The 21,735-nt window shown below is 39.0% G+C and overlaps 1 protein-coding gene across 2 annotated transcripts in view; it reads left to right on the top strand.

Annotated features, from left to right (window-relative positions):
• Positions 1-21,735, top strand: part of SLC25A26 (solute carrier family 25 member 26) — a 136,205-nt gene that overhangs the window by 38,511 nt on the left and 75,959 nt on the right. For both annotated transcript variants that reach the window (XM_053219108.1, XM_015072445.3), the window contains exon 5: positions 1,441-1,488. In XM_053219108.1, coding sequence (XP_053075083.1) covers positions 1,441-1,488 — 48 coding nt within the window. The remainder of the gene's footprint in view (positions 1-1,440; positions 1,489-21,735) is intronic.

Genomic DNA, 21,735 nt, shown 5'->3' with positions numbered 1-21,735 from the left:
AGCAGAGAGAGGGAGACACAGAATCTGAAGCTGTCTTCAGGCTCAGAGCTGTCAGCACAGAGCCTGACACGGGGCTCGAATTCATGAACCGCGAGATCGTGACCTGAGCTGAAGTTGGATGCCAACTGACTGAGCCACCCAGGTGCCCCGAGAGAGATTTTATAATAGCTAATATGAACACTGTGGTTCTCATCCCAGGGGCCTTAGAAGAGACCATGAAGATAAATTTAATGCTCAATCATAGCAGCTTTTTATGCCAAGATTATCTTTGCTTTTTTATTTGTTTTCAAATTTTAATTTTAATATTTTTTCTCCAAATTTCTAAACAACACGTACTGAGTGCCCCCACTGTGTACATGTCCTACATTGTCATTGTCCTGTAGTAGTTTCAGAATCAGACATGGAATAAATCATAAAAATGTGAAGTGCATAAAGATACCATGTTAGAATGTTACCATAGAATTTGGGGACCCATGGAAGAGGAGTACAGTAATGGGCATAGTGACCAGCATCATTATGTTTATATTAAAATTAATTCCGGGGGCGCCTGGGTGGCTCAGTCAGTTAAGTGTTCACCTTTGGCTCAGGTCATGATCTTATGGTTCATGAATTCGAGCCCCACATTGGGCTGTTCACCTGCTTCGGATCCTGTCTCTGTCTCTCTCTGTCCCTCCCCCAACCACATGCTCTCTCTCTCAAAAAGAAATAAATGTTAAAAAAAATTAATTTCTTTTTTACTTGTTAATGTTCCACTGTGGATCAGAGGTCATTCTTGCTGGCCAAGTCACTAGGGACCATCAAGCTGCTTTTCTTTGTATTTTTTTGCAGAAGCCCCCTCCTCCCGTGTTTTAAAAACCGTATTCAGTCACATGGAAATTTCAATGGGTCTAGGTTTTAGAAAAGTTACTCTTAATAGTTTTTTTGTCACTTAGGTGAGGAAATAACTGAGTATTTGATCAGAGGATCATGAGATCAATCCAGTAAAGAGACCCTATTGTGAATCATGTGGACAGTTGAATAAACCAAGGCTTGTCCAGAGATATTTATCACCTTGGAGGATTATTAATGAATTTCTGATATCTTCTGTTTGAAACTATGAAATATAATTCTGTTTTTATAGGAAAGGATGGTTGGCGTTTTGTGTGCATTTGAATTTGGAAATACATACTGAAATCATCTCAAGTATTGTTTTCAGGAGCAGAAATTTTGAAAGCGACTGAAGTAGTCATTTTGATTATTTTAGACATGTTCCCATTTTAAAGAGAGCTGACCCGAGCTTTATATATTTTAGGCCAGTTTATAACCTTTAACCTCTTATAGAGTGTGGTCATTGTGCAAGCTTTAAAACTCAGACTTCAGCAACTCTGCTTTACTCAGAGTATCATTCAGATCTCTGTGCTGTTCTAACTTACTGAGCTCTCGGCCTTTTGTTTGTTTCAGGGCATCCGAGGATTGTATCGAGGCTACACAAGCACAGTTTTAAGAGAGGTAACTCACTTAATTCCCAGTACTGAAGTGCAAAAGAATGATGTGCTTTGTTCAGCAAATTCACTCAGAGAAACTGGTTGAAAAAATTAAAAAGGGATACTTTGATCACCTTTGAAACACCGTTTAGTCTTATCCTGGTTCTTATAGCTGACGAATGGGCCAAATAGGTTCGCCTAAAGAGCAATCCCACTGGTCAGAATGGCACCCACGCTTTGGCTTCATTGGTGCTAGGTTGGTTAAATGTCCGTTTTGGCTGAAATCGTAAGAAACACCCACTGAGGTTAAGATACCAAGTTAATTACCAGAAGACACAGAATTAATGAGAAATTGGTAATGAAAGCAACGTGCTAAGAGACGAGTGTCTCAAAAGTCTGTATCATGCGATGTGCTGTTGTCTTCCCGATGGCCATCGCAAGGTACGGTGAGCCCCGGACCGCTGGCCCTGCAGGTGGCTGGCCGTGCAGTGTGCCCCCAGGCAGCCGCTTTGCCTTCTGAGACTTCTGACTCGAAAATGCTGGGATTCAGTATTTTTCTTCTTCTTTTGGTTGAAAAAGCAAAGTGATTTCAGTATATTGCTTGTAGGAAGTATGTTTCTAATTTTTGCCTCACATAGAGGACAATATTTTGAAGTTCAAAGGGTGATTTACATAAGATTTAAGACCAGTCTTTGGTTTGGGACGTAATCATAATTTTCTTTCTTCCTTTTTTTTTCTTTTTAAGAGTTTAATTCCTAGGATTTTTTTCAGCTGTTTTGAGATATTGTTGACAGGTACAATTGTAAGGTATTTAAAGTGTACGTTGTGATGATTTGGTCTATATATCCCTTGTGAAAGGGGTTGGGACATAATTTTCTATTAAAGAAAACAGGAGAATCTGCATGCATACCTGTGCTCTCTATCCTTTTTTCTATTTGAAGTTCCTTGGTCAGTAACATGTTTGCATTTACAAAAATGTTTTTAATTTAAATAAATGTTGTCATTAATTAGCAAAACTTTGAAATGATTTGAAATCTCTAATTTTATTTCCAGGTAGTTTTTGATTACGTTTTGTTTTTACTATAGATTACAATCTTCTTTATGAAATACAAGCACCGTCACATGTTTTATAAAGCTTTGATTTCTGCAAGATAACAACCTTAATGTAGTGTGGTATAGTTGATGTAGATCTTTGAAAAAACTTCTTTTGAAGGAAAACTGAATGTTGTAAAGTGAGTTTGTTTGTGTGATGATGACTTCTGTCTTTCAAAAATATCACCCACGCTGTCTCTTGGTTCTTACTTATTTTCTGACTCACTAAACACGTGTGATTTAGTCAGCTTTCCCCTGGGTGCAGCAAACCCGGGGCCGGGGGGGAGGGGTGGGGGCAGTGAACCTCCTTTATTTTTCTGAGAGATGCCGAATAAATGAATATATTTACATGCCCGACAATACTGGTTTTGCATACAAACAGATAGAGAAAACACATGGTTACACCTGCTTTCTATTCTTGTAAAAATTTGTTTTGACATATGTCACACTAGTAATTAATTTCTGGGCTGCAGTTTTTGCACATCATGTGACCCTACTGAGATGACTTTGTTTACTCAAAATGGCAGTGCTTTGTTGGAAATTTAATTGGGGTCTTCTGCATTATGCGTTTTCATAAAAGATCCTTCAGATCTGATTTTAGTTGAAATATTGCTTTTGTACAGATTCTCTGTGAGAACGAGAGAAGAATTACTGCTGAATGAAACAGCTTCTTTTCACAATGAGAAAAATAAGTAGTGATATGTCTGCTTTAAACAAAATTTTTGCATTATAGTTTCAAGTTCTTACATTATTCTGACACCAATATCGAATCTTTTTGCCAAGAGCTTGTTTGATTATTTCAAAAAGAAAATACATTGAAGCCTTAGTGAGAATCACCAGGAAACTTACATGTTTATTCTGTGTACAATTTTTTCTTTAAAACAAGTTTTATCTCCCTGGCCCATTAGAATGAGATTGGAGTTTGAATCCATGCAGTATAGGAGATTATGTGTGTTCTTTAGATTTGGTGAATGCCATCCCGTGTTTTCCGCTGCATTTGATGTTTGTGGAGGTTGTGTCTTATCCCTTATGTTCTCTGCAATTATTTTAGTTGCTCTCAACTTTAGACTGAGTGTAAGCAGGGTCAACAGATTATACTGTATGCCTCACCCCTTCCATATTCATTTTTCTTTTGCTCTGGACCAAACATTGTGGTGCAGTGCTGTTATTGTAGTAAGATGGAAATGGGGAGCGAGTCCACAGCTGCCCTCCCAGCCAGGCCAATTTCCCAGCGTCCATTGCCCTGAAAGTTCTGTGGAGAGCAGCCTCATGATCTTCTACATAGGTTAGAAGGACTTCTAAAGAGGACGAAAGCTGAGAAAGGCACTTTGTTGCAAAAGAAGTAGGTATAAGTTAAGCTCAGCAAATAGGCTTTATCCACAGATTCTTCTTCACAGTCATTTTAAGAGTGCCTCCTGTGTGTTGGGCACCACGTGAAACGTTTCTGCACGGATCCTCAAGTCTTCGTGTTCTTACAGGAAAACAGGCGGGAGTAGGCATTTCACAGTGCTGTAACGATATGTAGGTACTAGATGCGGCTGAGATGGTAGGGGAAGCAGTGCTTGGGTGGTACCCAATTAGCATTTGTTGCATTAAAAAACATGAAATGTTGACTTAATTCTCGAAGGAGTGGTAGTTAGAAATAACCAAGGAGACAGGAGTTGTAACATCAGGAGCAAAGGCACAAGGCTGTAAAAGCACGCGTGTACCTCACTTATTAGCTCAGCAGAATTGGAATTTTTATGCATAGAGAAGAGGCAAGAGTGATTTCCCTCTATGTCAGGCCAAGTGGGGATGCTGCAGGCAGGTGTTCAGCCAAGTGGAGTGTTTGCCAGGAGGAGACATTGAACCTCTCCCCCTGGCTGGGTGCTTGCCAGGAGACTGGGGGACAGCACATGGGAGAAGGCCTTTGAAGAGCCAGGCATGCGTTCCCTGGTATTTGGAGGATAAATGACTGGCATCTGACTCTTCTCTGCATAAATCTGATGGCAAGATGGTGGTTGGCTCTGCCTCAGTGGAAGGACGTTGCCATTGTGGTCAGGGATAACTCCGGCTTCTTTTTGGTTGATGAGAGATGTGAGATGGGTGAGGATGATGTCTCCCTGTCTCCACAGTTCTGCCACCAGGCTTCACCGAAAGCAGTCCTCCCACCAAATTCTGTCACACATTCTGTCAAAGTCAAGCAGGGCAGACAAGTCCCTCAGCCTGTCTTTAAGTTCATCGAAGCCTTGGATCTCTCCTTTTAGGGCCCCAAATCCTCACTGATTGAAAAGTTCACTCGCAGGTAGGCATGGCAGCCTTTCAAACTTAGTTCCCCTTATTGTCTGTTTTAGACCATAGAGACCCCCCCCCCCCCCCCCCCGATGCAGTGGCTGCAGGTGAGACCTTTTAGGAATCAAGCCTTAGGGATGTCCTTCAGCTCTGTTGTCTGTCCCCTCAGTTCCTGTGCCCCTGCAACTCCTTAGGTTGTATAACTCTCTTGTGTGTTTTTCCAGAGATACCCTGTCTTAGGTGTTTGACCTCCTGTTTGTTTCTTCAGCCCCAATTTTTTTTAATCTCTTCATAAAGATCTTCCTTCCATTTTTATGATGGGATAGTACTCCATGGGAGACACGACCCATTCATTATTTAACCGGGTCCTTGTTGGTGGACATTACAAACGTGCTGCAGTGGATATTACTGCTCTTAGGTCCTTTTGTACCTGGTTGAGGATGCTTGTAGGGTTATTAACAGAAGTGAGATTGCTTGGCTAAAGGAGTGTGGCATTTATCATTTTGATTTTTTTTTAATGTTTCTTTTTGAGGGAGAGTGGGGGAAGGGCAGAGAGAGAGGGAGACAGAATCCGAAGCAGGCTCCAGGCTCTCAGCTGTCAGCACAGAGCCCCACGCGGGGCTCGAACCCATGAATCGCAAGATCATGACCTTAGCTGAAGTCGCTTACCGGATTGAGCCCCCAGGCGCCCTAGCATTTGTAATTTGCTACATACAGCCAAAGTGCCCTTCGTGGAAAATACCAGTCGACCCCTGTGCCAGCATTGCAGGCCTTCTTTTCCTCTGCCTCACCGACTTTACCAGCCATCTGAGAGGTGATCTCACTGTCGTTTTCATTCCGATACTGGGCATGAGAACATACATCTCAGAACTTTTTGATTCCCTTTACTGTGAACTGTGCTGTGTTAACTTTGTGCTGTGTTAAAGTTCTTGTGAGAATGGCATGGGGAGATTGTGTGAAGGGCTGAGCCCGCCATGTGGGATGTGTTTAGTATGCGCAGAACTGCAAAGGTTTTTGACAGGAAATAACACCTAAGTGTGAATCGCAACTCTGCCCCGTACCAGCTGTCTGCTCTTGGCAACTTACTTAACCCCTCTGAGCCCACATTGGCCCATCTGTGCTAGGAACTTTGCATAGACCGTTGTCCTTGAAATCTCACGGCAGTCTTAAGAGAGAAGGATTAGAGCAGTGTGGTCTGCCAGGGGACTCAGAAATGAAGAAGCCTCCCTCTAGGTTGTTGGGGTCCTTGAACTGCCGTGCAACCTTGATCGGTCTGTGTTTAAGCATCTGAATGCCATTTCATGATGATGAGTAACAATTGTGTTTGAATTACAGGCCAGCTGTTGGTATTACTTGTAAAGTGTCTCAGCTACAATTGGAGGGTGTGTTATCTGAATGTCTTGTAGAGAGGAATTTTGTATTCGTTTAACATACTGCCACCTGCAACTGATTTTGTATTCACTGGCTACTTCTGTAGGAGAAACCACATACTGGTGGTAAAGATGTCAGAGTTGCCCCAATAATTGGTGGTTGACTTGGTCAAAAATCGTAATGTAAATATGTTAGAAAATTTTTTTGATGATTCTCTTTTGGGTCCCATTGATAGTTTACTGGAATTTATTTCCCAAGTAAGATTACCCATTTAGAGGAAGGCTTTTCCTACTGAGATTGCGACCCTTGAATGTTTTTCTTTGAAAGATATTTTAGAGCAACTGTAGCTAGAACCTCTGTTACTTATTTGCCATCTTTCCGCCTGTGTACTATTTCCTGCACTTGTGAGAGTAGAAAGAGAAAAAACTGTGCTGATGAGAAAGGATTTTTTTCTCCTGGTGTCAGTGCTGTATATCTTTATGTTCTATGAAATGGTTTTCTTTGATTTGCTTCTTTCTCTTTTGGTTTGTCCTTACCTTTCAGTTCTATTCAGCTACATGTAATGATGCTGACTAAAGAGTCAGACACCATATGATTTGCCTTCAAAACAGCTCTTGGATTTTTCCCTCTCCATAGCATGTGCAGACTCTAGCATAATGCCTTCCCCAGAGTTAGCACTCACAAAATATTTATCGGTTTTTTTATTCCTTTAAGTGTGATTAATTTTTGTTCAGATGCTGCTAGACACAGCGTCCCCTTCAGAATGCTGAGGGAGCTCGAGCGGGACTGGGAATTAGGCCGGGGGGTGGCTCAGCCTTGGGCTCCACTCCACTCCAAGACCTTTGCGTTTTAGACAGCTGATGAAGCACCAAGGAGTATATGATTTTCTAAGATTTCATTCTTCTTAAACCTTGAAAAGATAGTTTCTGTAAGCCTGGTTTCATCAGAAAAGTGCTAATTGCTGTAATAATTCCCTTATTTTCCCCCTCCTAGTAATTCCACTGAAAAGGAAAAAGGTGATTATAAACCTTTCCAAACTTTTAATGTGAAACTATTTCTCGCTTAAACTCCCAATGCAAACATATTGAACCCTGTTTTAATCCTCCATAATTCATTTTATTAACTGTGACCAAATAGAACATCTGTTAAAATTCCATAATGTTAGCTTCATGGGAAAAGAAAAAAAAGTGTGTTTGCTTTTGGAATTTTTCCATTGTTTTATTGTCCAGGCTTCCCTAAATGTGTAACGGGACATTCTTATTAATGGGAGTATTAAACAAATGAAAATGAACTATCCCCTTTAATCACAGAGGTTTATAAAATGAGTCACTTAATTGCATTTACATTATGATAACTTCATACTGTAGAGATGTTCTATGAAAAATGAGTGATAGCTCATCCTTTAATTGGAGAACCTAAAATTATTACTCCTCAAATACAGATTTTAGCCTGCAGTTTTTCATCATCTCTTAAATAAACAAGCGTTTTTAGAAAGAAAGATTTAGTAAAATAATCTTCATATAGAAAAATTACTTTAGCCCTCCAGTGCACATTTCCTCATGTTTTGTTTACAAGAAACCAGCTGCTATTTACTTTTCTCATTCTCTGGACACGTTTCATTTGCTCTCTGCAGTTTTGAAAACGCTGCCTGTTTCCATTGTCGCATGGTGGCCAGGCTATCCTGAAGGGACACCAGTTCCTGTGCACAGAGTTGACCGGCATGTAAGTGCAGTGTCCTGACTCTGCCATGCACACGCACCAGAAAGCTGCTGGTTGAAGGTGGAAAAGGTCTCTTAATTCTTCTTCATTTCAGTTAACATCAGAAATCGTCCGGTTGAAGTACCTTTCTCTTTGTTGTTTGTGCTTTTCATCCCATGCGAAGTATTGTCTTCCTTCATCTTTGTGCGTCAGTGTAGACTGCGTTTAGGCGGCACATAACAGAAAATCTGACTGTATCGGCTGTAGCAGATAAGGGTCACTCACCGCCCCCCACCCCCACCCAGTAACAAGAAGCCTATAGATAGTCAGTCTGAGGCTGGCGTACTAGCTAAATGAAAGCATACAGGATCTAGGCACTTTAATTCCACGTGGTTAACCTTAATACTCTGCATGATTTACTCATGGTCACAAAATGGCTTCACCATTTTAGGCCTCACAGCCCCCTTCTAAGCATGACGAATGGGGAAGGGCCAGAGGCAGTACGAGCCCGTCACTCTGTGTACAGAAAACAGAGCTTTTTTGGGCCAGGTATCTTAGTGCCTTCTTGAGTTGAATGGGGAGTGGGGAGTTGAGTATGTAGCTTTTCAGTGTAGGAGGTGAAGCCAGGCAAAGAGGGGGTTGGATCTGATGTTACTGAGTTGCCCTACAGTGTCTGCCGTGTTCTGTCTCTTCATGTTTTTCTAGCTCAAGTTCCATCTCTGCAGAAAGGAAACCCCATTTCATCCATCTTTCACTTCATCCCATACGTGGGTACTTGGGATGTTAAGAGCATCCAGAGCACTTATCTGGACCACGGTTTTGGACATTTAGTTCTACTCTGTAAACGGGGATGTCTGTTCTTAATCTTTCTTTGTTACCTTTGGTTTTTTTGGGCACCAGTTGGGAAGCCTTTCTTTAAAAATCATTTGGCACTCTCTTTTAATTCTGAATTGTAATTATTCTGAAAACAAGAGTTGACTTCGAAGTTACTTATTTTTTATACAGTTTTGATTTCAAAGTTAAGATCTCAGAATACCCCTGTTGGTACATTCATACGTAGACAACTTTCCTTAAAAATATATATAAATCACAATTGAAATACTAGCTAATGCTTGCGAAGTACTCAACGCTGTTCCATTTGCAGTACTAAGTTTTTTATGTGCAGTGTTTCATATAATCTTCCCAGTAACCTGAAACACCCCTGCTTTCTAGAAACTGAGCTTTTGTAAGGTTGTGGTTCACTCAAGAGTCTTTGATCCAGTAGGGGAGAGAACTGAGGACTTCAGAACCCATGATCTTAACCTTGTGGTCAGCTGTATATTTTGCATTTTATAGGCAGATACATTTTTTTAGGAAGGAAAATAAAGATTTCAAATTAATAGTACATTCTTTGATTCGTACACCTTTAAGTAGGCTCTAGTGCTAGGAGTTTGGGGAAAATATGTTCTCAGCAACTGACTTTAAAAGAACAGTTAGAGGACTTAAGCCTAGAGCATTTGCTTTGGTAGGGATGTTCGTGAGGGTTGGTGGTTTGCAAGTCTGGATTATACAGATAATCCCGTATGTCCGTGTGACTTGCTCTTACCCAGCAGGTGTTAGTTGTCATGTCCCTTCTCCGAGGGGCCTACTGTGACCCCTGTACCTAAAATACACCTACCCCAGCCCCGAGCACTCAGTTGTTACCCTAGTTTGCACCATTATCTGAAATAATCTTCTTGTTTATAAACTTATTACCTGCCACCCTCCCCCAACAAAAATATATGCACTGTGAGGGCAAGTGCCTATTGGTTGTTTTGTTCCCTCTGTTAACTCTGTACCTAGAAGAGGGCTTGACAGGTAGCACACTCAGAAAATGTTTAATGGACAAATCAGTGACTTCATCGTACTTGCTTCTTAGACCAGTTTTAAAGTACTTAGATACTTGTAATCTCCAGCAGGTGCTTAGGCTAAGACGCATTTGGCAAGAATGATGGAATCCTCACTTAATTCCCAGGGAGGGTAGTGGTTTTGTGCCATAGAAACTTTATGCACTGAAAATGAGGTTTTCTCCTTGTCTTTTACCATATTTCCTGGTATTCCTGTGCCTTCCACAAATAGCCTTTATTTTAATTTTGTCATTTCTAGTTAAGGGCTCTTCCTACAAATCTGTCATGTATTTAAAACACTTTTCGAAATGACATAAGAAAACAGTAAATGAGTTATTCATGAAGAAAATCCTTCCATTAGTTACAGGCAAATGATATATCCTGAACACAAGGGGTCAAAAATTACTCTGGAGATTCTGAGTACTGTACAGTATCTTACTGCCAGAACAAACATTATCTTGTAAGGAGTATTAAGAAACTATTAATATGGTTTAATATAGAATTATTAGTATTAATATTATTATTAGTTATTACTAATTATTAGTATTATAATTAATAATAATTATTGTTAATGTAGAATTAATATAGAAACCCAGGTTTAAAGAAAATCTGGAATTTTTACGTGTAATTCAAGTATTGTGGTTGAAGGGAATCGTTTAAAGAACCTCTTGAAAATGGGCATTGGGCCACCTGGTTGTCTCTTATCTTGGGATCATATAATGGTACTAGTGACAGTTTGAATTTTGATCATTCACATGTATTTTTCTAAGCTTCAGATAAAACTAAGATGTTAACCTTGTCTTATAGATCATCAGGCTGAGGCTTGGGAAAGGTAAGCAGCACGGGTAGTATGTGGCAGGACTAGAAGCTCAGGCTGGGCCTGTGTGATCCAAAGCCTGTGCTTGTCACACTTTGCTTCCTGCTCGTGTCTTGCAGTGGAATTCACTGTTCATTCTTCTTGGAATTTTTCAGTAAATCAGATCAAATCTGTTGACTTGAAGCAGAGCACAATTTCTGAGGATTAGCATTCTGAAAGGTAGAATTGGGACCGTATATACAGGCAGAACACAACCAGGTGCTTTTAAATTAGACATTAATTTGATTTCAACATCCTCTGCCCAGCCTCTGTTAAGATGGCTTGAAAATGTTTTGACTGACTTTGGACTTTGTCTTCTTTTCTTCTCTGGGCTTCAGCATGTGTTCAGAGAAACAACACAATAGTAGGGAAAAGTTGAGTGTTTTTGGCATTGAAATGTTTCTGTATTTAGCTAAGTAATTAACAGATATCATATTGACTAGTAGAGAAGCAGAAAGAGGTGAGAGAGAATCTGGGTGTTACTTTTCTTTTGTGAAAATACTCTGCTTTTTAAATTCAGTTTGTCGATACAGAAGTCTTGTCATAGAATAACCCACTAGAGGGCGCACAATGCCTGTGTTTTGAATATTGGTGGCAGTAACTTAGTCACATGAACCTGGGAGCTCTTGAGGTGATTGGTTTGATACCTTTGAAATGATTCAAATCAAGAAATGAAAATATAAGCATAATAAGTACTGTTTTCCAATCCGAAATTCCTAAATAAATACAGTTGTTTTATCTTTTGATCTACGTATGCACAGATTTTACTTGGGTTCTAATTTTTAAAATTTCTATCATGGAAACATTTAAAGATACACAAAAATAAGTTAGTAAAATGAATCTCTTTGAGCCCATCACTCAGCTTCAACAGTTATCAACTCTTGGCCAATATTGTTTGATCTGTACTCAGACTGGCACCCCTTGCTTAAATTATTTTGAAGCGAGTGTTACACGTTATCTTACTTGATCCTAAAATACCTCATTGTGCATCTCAAAAAAAAAAAAAAAAAAGTACTGGTAGACTGGTAGGTACATGTAACTTAGCAAAAATTAAAGTCTGTCTCAAAGTGTTTCTCCCAAGGTATCTACCAGCTGCAAAGGAAAAAATAATAACTTTACAGTTGGAAAAACTGACAGATGCTACCTTATTCAAGTGACCAAGGTTCACATCACCAGTAATAAGATGTGTTGACACCCTGCACCCCCAATGTGATGCACCAAGAAGAACACAATATCACTTTTTTGGTCTTCTTGCCAAAAAATGCATCATCTCAGTCTGATCATGAGAAAACACCAGACAAACTGAAATTGAGAGACTTTGTACACAATTGTCAAGATCATGAAACAGAAAGAAAGGTGAAAGAACTGTCACATCCAGCAGGAGACTGAGGAGACCCAACAAGCAAGTGCAATGCGAAATGGTGAACTGGATTCTGGAGGAGAAAGGGTATTAGGGAGAAGAACCGGTGAAATTCAAGGAAGGTGTGTAGGTTACCTACTTGTGTTGCTGCTAATACTTAGTAGCTGGTTTTGATGATGAGTCTGGTTATTTAAGTTGTTAACATGAGGGAAAGCTGGGTGTAGCATGTATATAACAGGTGTACCATGTTAGTAACTTTTATGAAAGTCTATAAATTATTTAAAAAATAGAAAGCTGAAAAACCAAGAATGCTAGAAGCCTTTGGATGAAATACTTTATTTTTAAATGACCATCTAAAATAATGATAACTTAAACTTAACACTTATTACTTTATTTTTAATTTTATCAAAGTAAAGCTTCATGGATCTGTCGACATGTCATATGGTATAGAACATATGATGAGAAGCAACAGTGTCCTGTGTTCTTTCTCCATTCCATTCTCACTCTCTGGAGATAATGTCTTCTAACTGTTTCTGCATTTAGTTCATCTTATTACATCCATATTTCTGGATAATATATTTTAACATCTGTTTCTTAATTTGTCAACCTTAGATACAATCTGCTGAAGCTTTGGAATGAAATAAGTGGTTTAGCTCACTTTATGCTCCTCCCAAGCATACCTCACCCTAGCATTCCAGTTACATAAATTTTATTCCTTTGGTTATTTTGGAAATTTTAAGTCATGTATTTTTGTCTTGGTTTTTTATCCTACAAACTTGCATCTTGTAACTTTATGAGTTGAGGCTGTTGCTTCTTGTTGCCACCTTACACTCTTTGACTTTCAAATCCCACTGTCTGGAATGACTCTCAGGTGCACGTCACTCCAGTTTGTCAAGTTGCCTGTCAGTTTCACCCTGTCCATCATCCACAGTCACTTCTTCCATGTCTTTTTCTGGATTGATTTTAAAAGTTGAGAACTGTGAACTAGTGTTTGTATTGAGTCTTCACAAATGATCAGCCGGGCAAGTAGTGTGCTAGGGTTTTACAGTTGACCTTCAGATGTACGTGGGTGTTAAGAGTGCTGTTGCACTGTGCAATGGAAAATGTGCATTTTGTCTCCCCTCCAAGTTCAACTACTAGTAGCCTGTAGTTGACCAGGAGCCTTACTGATGACATAAACAGCCGATTAACACATATTTTATGTGTTTTATACACTATATTTTTATGATAAAGTAAGCTAGAGAAAAGAAAATGTTATTAAGAAAATTTTAAGAGTGAGCAGATACATTTAAAGTACCATATTGAAAAAAAATCTGCACATAAGTGGGACCAATGATGCACTTAAAAGATTTTTTTTAATGTTTATTTATGAGAGACACAGAGAAACAGAACATGAGCAGGGGAGGGACAGAGAGAGAGGGAAACACAGAATCCGAAGTAGGCTCCATGCTCCGAGCTGTCAGCACAGAGCCCGACGCAGGGCTCGAACTCACGAGCCATGAGATCGCGACCTGAGCTGAAGTCGGAAGCCTAACCGACTGACCCACCCAGGCGCCCCCCCCCAATGACGCACTTTAGACCTGTGTTCCAGGGTCAGCTGCATTTCCTTTTGTATGTGCCCTGTGTCACCCTGAAAGAGAGGTTTCAAATAGACTTTCTTCTTGCACTCCATTAGTTGCTAAAGTTGATCTCATATTTTAATTTGCTGAACATTTGAGGCATGAACTTTGTTATTTTTCTTCTTCAAGTTTCTAATTGCTCTTTGGGGGGGTGCATTATTTACCTTTTTTCATATATTTGAGCGTGACAACCTCAGAACCTTTTTGTTTTTTTGTACTGACTTTGTTTTTCCCTTGGCAATCTTGGAATCTTCCATCATTCTATTCTCATCTGGTGTGGTCACTCGCTGTGTCTGGACGTTGCACTGCCTTCTTTGGGTTGGACTTGCTGCTTCCTGGAGGTCTTAGAGCATAGTGGTTTGGGGCTTGGGCTTTGCAGCCAGACTGCATGGATTCTGTTCTTCTGTTTTTATCACAGCTCTGCCTTTGACACGGTTACATCGCTGATGCCATACTGTCCTCATCTAGTGAAAACGTTTTTAGGCACAATAAATTAAGGATATAGCTCATTTATTTAAGGCTTTTTTTGTATCCTGATTTTTTTTTTGTCATGTGACAGTCTGTCTCTAGTGCATAATGAAATTTTATAAAGGTTCTTACTAACAGCATTTGTTGATAACTGTTCATAAGGATTCTTCGACCTCGAGTGTGTTTCCTTGATTTTTTCGGTAAGCAGGAATTATATCAATGAATTATGATTCTTAGAGAAGCGTTTTGATCTTATCAGTTTAGTGTGCCTCCTAATTGTATTTGAGAAATAAATGATTACATTTGTGTGCAGGAGTCTTTTAAACTGATAACCAAGTTTTCTGATAAAGCTCCCTTTGACCTTGGTCCACATGTTATGAGTCTTCTCTGTTGTTTATCCATGAATTATTCCCCACCTCTCTTTGGGAGAATAGAGTGATGACCAAGTTAAAAATCACTTGGGAATGAAGTTTATTGTTCTTTAGAGGGTAAACTAAGTATATCTTTGGCCTGGTAGAAGATATCAATAATGCCTGTGCTTCGAGGAGACTGGTATGTCTTCTGTTGAGCAACCAAGATCTTATGAAAGTTACACTCTGTGCCATTTATCTGTTGGTTTACACAATTGTTTACAAAAGTTCTTTTCTTCATCCTTAAAGAAATTTAATATGAATTTGAAAAAAAATTGTATGTTATGTACATAACACATCTCAACCATTAAGTTTTGAGCTAGTTTTGATCAAGTAAAAACATGGAAGGGCCTGGCATATATATAGTAAGCTCTTGGTGTGTGGTAAGTTGCACTATCTTGTAAACCATTTTATGAAATAACAGTTATTTTCCTATTTAAAACCACTGAGAAAACTGACAGTGGTGTAAGTAACTTGATTTCTATAAAACAGTATAGTTCATAGAGGGCAGAGTTGGACTCTGAATTCTTTGAACTCTTACGTTCTTTTCATAACAATGTACATACATTTTTTGCTTTCTGGGGGCTATGAGTGAGTAGGTTTTAAAGTGAATAGTAGCACCTTCTTTTTCTTCTTTGCCTCCCACTTTTTCCTTTGAAAAACTAATTTTACAGAAAAGATAAAATATGTATTATTTTCCCAAGATTCAGTGATGAACATTTTGCCTTGTCTGCTTTATCCTTCTTTTTCTCTATTTTTTCCTGAAACATTTTAACTAGGTAGCAGATATTTGATACTTAATATTAAATATTTATATGTCTCCTCTAATAATGGAGTCATGCTTCTCGTAATTACCATACGTTATCATACCCAAGACATTTAATGTTAATATGTTAGTTGTTATCTAATTTGTTACCTAATGTATGGTCATTTTTGTAATGTTCGCTATTATCCCAATAATAAAAGCTTTATAACTTTTTTTCCTCTCTCCAGTATCCTATAAAGAATCACACACTGATTTGGTTGTTAAGTTTCCCCAACCTTCTCCCCGCCCCCCCCCCCCCCCCCCCCGCCTGACGTTGGTGTTCTTGTATTTGCTTAAAAACAGTCCCATAATTTGCATTGTCTTGTTTCCTCGTGATGAGACTCTGGTTGAAGATGTGTATGTATGTACATGGATACTACATGGGTGACATTGGGTACTTCATCTTGCATTACACGAAAAGACATACAATGTCCCCCTGTTGGCAAAGCCTAAGTTTAGTCATTTGATGAAGTTGGTGTTTTCCATATTTCTTTACTCAATTCTCTCTCTCTCTCTCTCTCTCTCTTTTTAATGTTTATTTCTTTTTGAGAGAGAGACAGAGCATGAATGGGGGGGGGGGGGGGCCAGAGAGGGAGAGGAGGACACACAAACCGAAGCAGGCTCCAGGCTCTGAGCTGTCAGCACAAAGCCAGATGCAGGGTTCGAACTCAAGGAGCTGTGAGATCATGACCCGAGCTGAAGTCGAACGCTTGAGCCACCCAGGCGCCCCATCAGTTCTCTTTTGTTACTAAGAAGTAATCTCTGGGGTGATATTTTGAGACTATGTGATTATCCTGTTGCCCAGTAATCTTTTACCCAATAGTTGGAACATCTGTAGATGCTTCTTGCTTGAAGCATTCATTACATTGGTGATTGCAAAATGATGATTTTCCTAATACTGTCATTTTTCTCTGAATTTGTTAACTGGCGGTCTTCTGTAATGGAGCTTTCCTCTTCTACTCTGTTACCTCCCACTCCAGCTCCATCACCTGTTTAAAATAGCCATATGGACTCATGGAGTCATTTTTTTTGGTTTTGTTTTTTTTTAAACAGTTTGATCGAGATGTCACGTGTACCATTTAAGTCACTCATTTAAAGTGAAACAAACCATCATTACAGTCGTGGGCTCTTTCTTATTCAATAACTAGAAGCCATTAGCATTATTCTTCCTGATGCTCAAACTGTCTCAAATTTGGCCATGGGGAGCCTCTTTAAGCCTACTGCTCTATTTGCAGGACATTTTCCCCATTAATCTTGAAGAACTTCCTTATTGTTTTAACAGGGTATCCTGGTACTGTAATCAGCCCCTCTCCAAGGAGCCCTTGATTGTTTTTGGTAGGGAGTGATATTTAGAAACGGAGATGTTGACTTGAGGTGTATCACTGCCTCTAGGCTCATTGATTGTACTGAAAGGTTTTTTTTTTAATGAAATATGTTTTTATTAATGCTTATTTAGAGAGCGGGGGGTGAGAGACCGTGAGGGAGGGGCAGAGAAAGAGGGAGAGAGAGAATTCCAAGCTGGCAGTACAGAGCCCCATGTGGGGCTCATTCTCATGAACTGTGAGATCATGACCTGAGCCTAAATCAAGAGCTGGACTCTTAACTGACCGAGCCACCCAGACTCTCTGAAATACATTGTTTTTATACTTCATTCCCACTGCCTTATATTTATTTCAGGCAAGAGCAACAAATAGTTACTGTTTATTTTATTTTTAAAATTACCATATTGTTAAAATTGACTTTTTTTGGTGTACAGAGCTATGAATTTGAAAACATTTGTCCATTTGTATAACCACCAGCACAATCAGGGTGCAGAGCATTTCCATAATCCCTAAAAGTCCCTTATCTTATTCCTTTTTGGTGGTTCTATCCATGTCCCTGCTTGTGACTGCTGTCAATGACCTCTTTTCCATCACTGTAGTTTTTTCTTGGTGAGAATGTTATTTAAATGGAATCATACGATATACAACATTTGAGACTAGTTTCTGTCACTCAGCATGATGGGTTTGAGGTTCAACCCAGTCATCGCATGTATTGATCGTTTGTTCATTTTAATTATTTCATTGTTCGGCTCTACCACAGTTTTTCCATTGACCCATCCAAGGACACTTGAATTGTTTCCAGTTTGGAGTCATTATGAAAAGAAGTATTGCAAGTATTCTTGTGTAGGTTTTTGTTTGTACATAAGTTTCCTTTCTCTAGGGCAGATGGGAATGCAATGTATGGTATTTTGGGGGGTAACTTTATAAGAAACTGCCTAACTCTTTTCTCTAGTGGCTGTATGATTTTGCATTCCCACTAGTCATACATGCTCTGCATCACCTGCACTTGTTCCGGGAAGGATTTGAGCCATTCCATTAGGTGTGCAATGGTATCTCATGTGATGGTTTTAATTTTCCTTTCCCTACTGGGTAGTCATGACAAACATCTTTTCATGTGCATATTTGCTGTCCTTACGTATTTTTTTTTAAAGTTTATTCATTTTGAAAGAGGCGGTGATGGCTTGAACAGGGAAGGGGCAGAGAGAGGTGGGTACAGAGGATCCGAACAAAGTGGACCCTGCTGCCAGTGCAGAGCTCAGTGCGGGGCTCGAACTCAGGAACTGTGAGATCATGACCTGAGCTGAAACCAAGAGTGGGACACTTAACTGCCTGAGGCACCCAGGCGCCCCTGTCCTTGTGTATTCTTTGGTGAAGTACCTTTTCAGGTGTTTTGCCCATTTTTTAAATTGGGTTGTTTCTTAATGTAGTGTTTGAAAGTACTTTATGTTTGGGATGCTTGTCGTTTGTCACTGAGGTTATCTGTAGCTTGAATTTTCCTTCCCTGAGCAGTATTATTCATAAAATAAAAGCTTTACCTTTTGGCAAAGTCCAATTTATTAACTTTTCTTTCACGAATTGTACTTTGGATGTCAGGTCTGGGAACTTTCCCCAAACTCCAAGTCATGAAGGTTTCTCTTTGTGTTTTTTGTTTTGTTTTTTTTTTTACAAGTTTTGTAGTTTTATATTTGACATTGACATCTATGATCCGTTTTGAGGCGATTTTTAAGGGGTGAGGTTTAGGGCAGTGTTTGTTATTCTGCATATGGATGTCCTGTTCCAGCAGCACGTATTGAAAATATTATCCTTTTCTCCACTGAAAGCTTTTGCACCTTTGTGAAAAATCTATTGGCCATATTTGTGTGGGTCTGTATGTGGGACAAATTTGTATTGGTTCCTTGTGATATGTCAGCAAACTCTTTGGTTTTCTTTCCCTACTCAGGGATTTGTGTTCATATTTCTGACCATCAGTCTTAAAAGATGGTGTTTTGATTTCTCTTTGTTTCTTTCTTTAACTGAGAGGAAGAGCTAAGAAAACCCCCCAAAACTACATGCCTTGCTTTCCACAGTGTTTTTTTTTCTTCCTAAAACATCTCTTAAAAAAGAAAAAAAGAACTGTTCAGAAGGACTAAGAACATTCTCAAGCGTAGGAGTCTTTTACCTTTTTCTTCCGTTTTTCTAAGAACGACCTACTTTCTGTGGAATTACTCTACCTTTAGTATGTATGCGTCAGTGGAATGGAAGTTTCTTTAACTTTGACTCAGCGTGAAGTTCATGTCACTTCCTTTTATAGATTGGGTCACTTGTTTTTGGTTTTTTTTTTTTTTTTTGTTAATTGCTGTTACATTGCCAGGTAGTATAAATAATCATGACATTTATGACTTGAAGAAGGCAGAGGTGTTGTGTATTTATTTTATCCCAGCATGAAGCATCTTTCTTTGAGAGTTGTCCTCTTGGGGCACCTGGGTGGCTCAGTCGATTAACTGTCCGACTCTTGATTTCAGCTTGGGTCATGATCTCTAGCCCTGTATTGGGCTCTGCTCTGACAGCCTGGGGCCTGCTTGGGATTCTTTCTCTCCCTGTCTCTCTGCCTCTCCCCTGCTCATGAGCAGTGCTCTTGTGCGTGCTCTCTCTCTCTCTCCCCCTCAAAATAAATATTAAAAAAAAAAAGAGAGAGTTGCTCTTTTCACAATGTCCTGTAAAATGCAGGACCTCAAATGACTTACTAAGATCATTCTGCTCATTTGAAGATAAAACCTAGAATTGGATTATGTGGCTCTTAATCTAGCACTGCCTTCCTGGAATGGCAGGTCTGCAAACTTCAGAGTTAATGTGAAACTTTTTTTTTTTAATGTTTGTTTATTTTGAGAAAGAAAGAGAGTAAGCATGGGGAGGTACAGAGAAAGAGAGAGGGAGAGAGAATCCCAAGCAGGCTCTACACTGTCAGCGAGGAGCGTGATGCAAGGCTCGAACTCACGAACTGTGAGATCATGATGAGCCAAAATCAAGAGTCTGATGCTTAACTGACTACGCCACCTCAAACTCCCCTAATGTGAAACTTTTAGTGCAAAAGACATCATGTAAATTTTCTTTGTACCCTTTAGCTCAAAAGAAGTTCATTGTGTTGTGAGAAAAATACTGTGACTGAGGTGGTGACCCAGTGTTTTTTAGCTCACCTGAAAACATTTATAGAGTGAGTGTGAGGTACAGAGCTATGGAGTTAGCAGTGTGTGGATAAGACAGAGGAGATCAAAGATTCTGCCCTCAGAGAACTCCAGTTATTATACAAGGGCATGTATATGTATTTGTGAAGCAGTTCATCAGTAGTTGAAAATTACTGAAATTGCTTAAGTACTCACAAGTGTAGAAATAAATGAATAGTCAGGGAGTGGATCCCTCTCTGGATGAGTTCAGTTTTGGATAATCCTTTTATAAAACTTAGGAAAAGGAAGAGGAGAGTAATGGAATTGATAGGTCAGTATGGGGAAGCATTTTAATAAAAAGTGTGCTAACTGCCTTGTAAAGAATACTTTTTTATCTTTTACCCAAGTGGTATAAAAACAGTGAGTTTGGACTTGTAATCACATGTGGTGAACCCTGTTTGGGGTTGGGATCTTTGTTCATTTTCCCCCTCCCCCCCTTTTTTTTCCTTCGTGCCTAACTCTTGCTTAAGTTAGAAGGCAAAAAATAAAAGTGCAAGCCAAGGTGGAATTCACACGAAAGGCTCTGTGTACCGTTCTCATGTAAATTCCAGGAATGGATCTTCTTGGAGCATCAACATTGTTGAATAGAAGAATTAAAAAATATCAATCTGGTGGTAGACCCAAAAAAAAAAAAAAAAAAAGGAAAAGAAAAGAAAACAACCATGGAGGTATTAGCTAATTAACAGTCTCCATTTAATACTTAGTACCCTATTTACTATGGATTTTTCATTGACTATCCGAAGTAAATGTTAGGAAAATGGGTAGCAAATTGTGGTAGCAAATGTCTCCACGAGGCTCAAGTGTGTGAATAGTAAAGACATATGCTTTGCTCTTGGCTGTTAGGTGTGGGATTTCACTTGAAAGATCTTGAATAAATCTCTCATTGTGGTTAAAAAAATAGAATGCTAATCTCTTATCAGGAACACTTCACTATGATTCCTTATGTGGAAGTAAAGTTAGATGTATGCTGAATCTCTTAAAACATGACTGGATACAGAAAAAAATGTTGTGGAATTCATTTCATGCAAATCAAAACCCAAAAATCATTTACAGCCCATTTGATAGCTTAGAATTAAATAAGTGTCACTCATATTTGGGACTTTTTGAGGCATTATTCAACCTTATGTGACTTTGTTAGCTTGGACTAGGCTTTGCATTTTCCCAAATCTGCTTGTTGTGCGTTTTTTTTTTTTTAAACTAGTTTTAATATTCTGGTTCTTAAAGAATTGGAGGCATCAAAGTTGGCAAGCATTAAGCATGCTAATTAGTTCAACATACTGACCAATTTTTCTGAATTATTAGTTCAAAGAAGCATGTGGACAGGGATGAAATTAGATTTGGGCATTTTTCACTCTAGTTGTTTTAGGATACTCAGGGTTGCTTTGATCTGTAAATAACAGATGCTTTTTCACGCATGGTTCAGGATACATCAAACATGTCTGAAACTTTGTCTCAGATTTAAGACTCATCGTTCTTATCCTGAATTGGATATACATACTTGTAAGTGTACGGCAACTTTAGAAAAGCTTCTTTTGACTTTGTGTTTGATAGTTAAAGCTAAAATATTTTATTTTTCATAATATGTATGCACAGGCTTTACTGTTTTTTTATAAACTGGCGTAAGTAGTAATTAGACAATGCATAAAACTTACGTTGTTGCTAACATAGATTCCCTTACTCAGATGTCACTTTTAGGAGTAAAAGCTTGACAGTTATGAAAGCATAAAAAGTATGTATATGTGTGTGTGCATACACAATAAAGTGTGTGCTTATGGTAAAGTATATTGCTTATTTGTGTATGTATGTATATACACATAATGAGATATGCTGAGTTATCTTTGGTAAAGATAAGCATGTTTGCTTTATTTTTGTTAGCTAAATAATTCTGTTTAACCTTAATAACTAACAACTAGAATTGAGAGCAAGCCTAATAGT

This window comes from Acinonyx jubatus, chromosome A2, assembly GCF_027475565.1.
Source record: "Acinonyx jubatus isolate Ajub_Pintada_27869175 chromosome A2, VMU_Ajub_asm_v1.0, whole genome shotgun sequence".
In the NCBI taxonomy this organism is placed as follows: Eukaryota; Metazoa; Chordata; class Mammalia; order Carnivora; family Felidae; genus Acinonyx; species Acinonyx jubatus.
The sequence above is the reverse complement of the archived record's forward strand: the minus strand, read 5'-3'. Positions and strand labels throughout refer to the sequence as shown.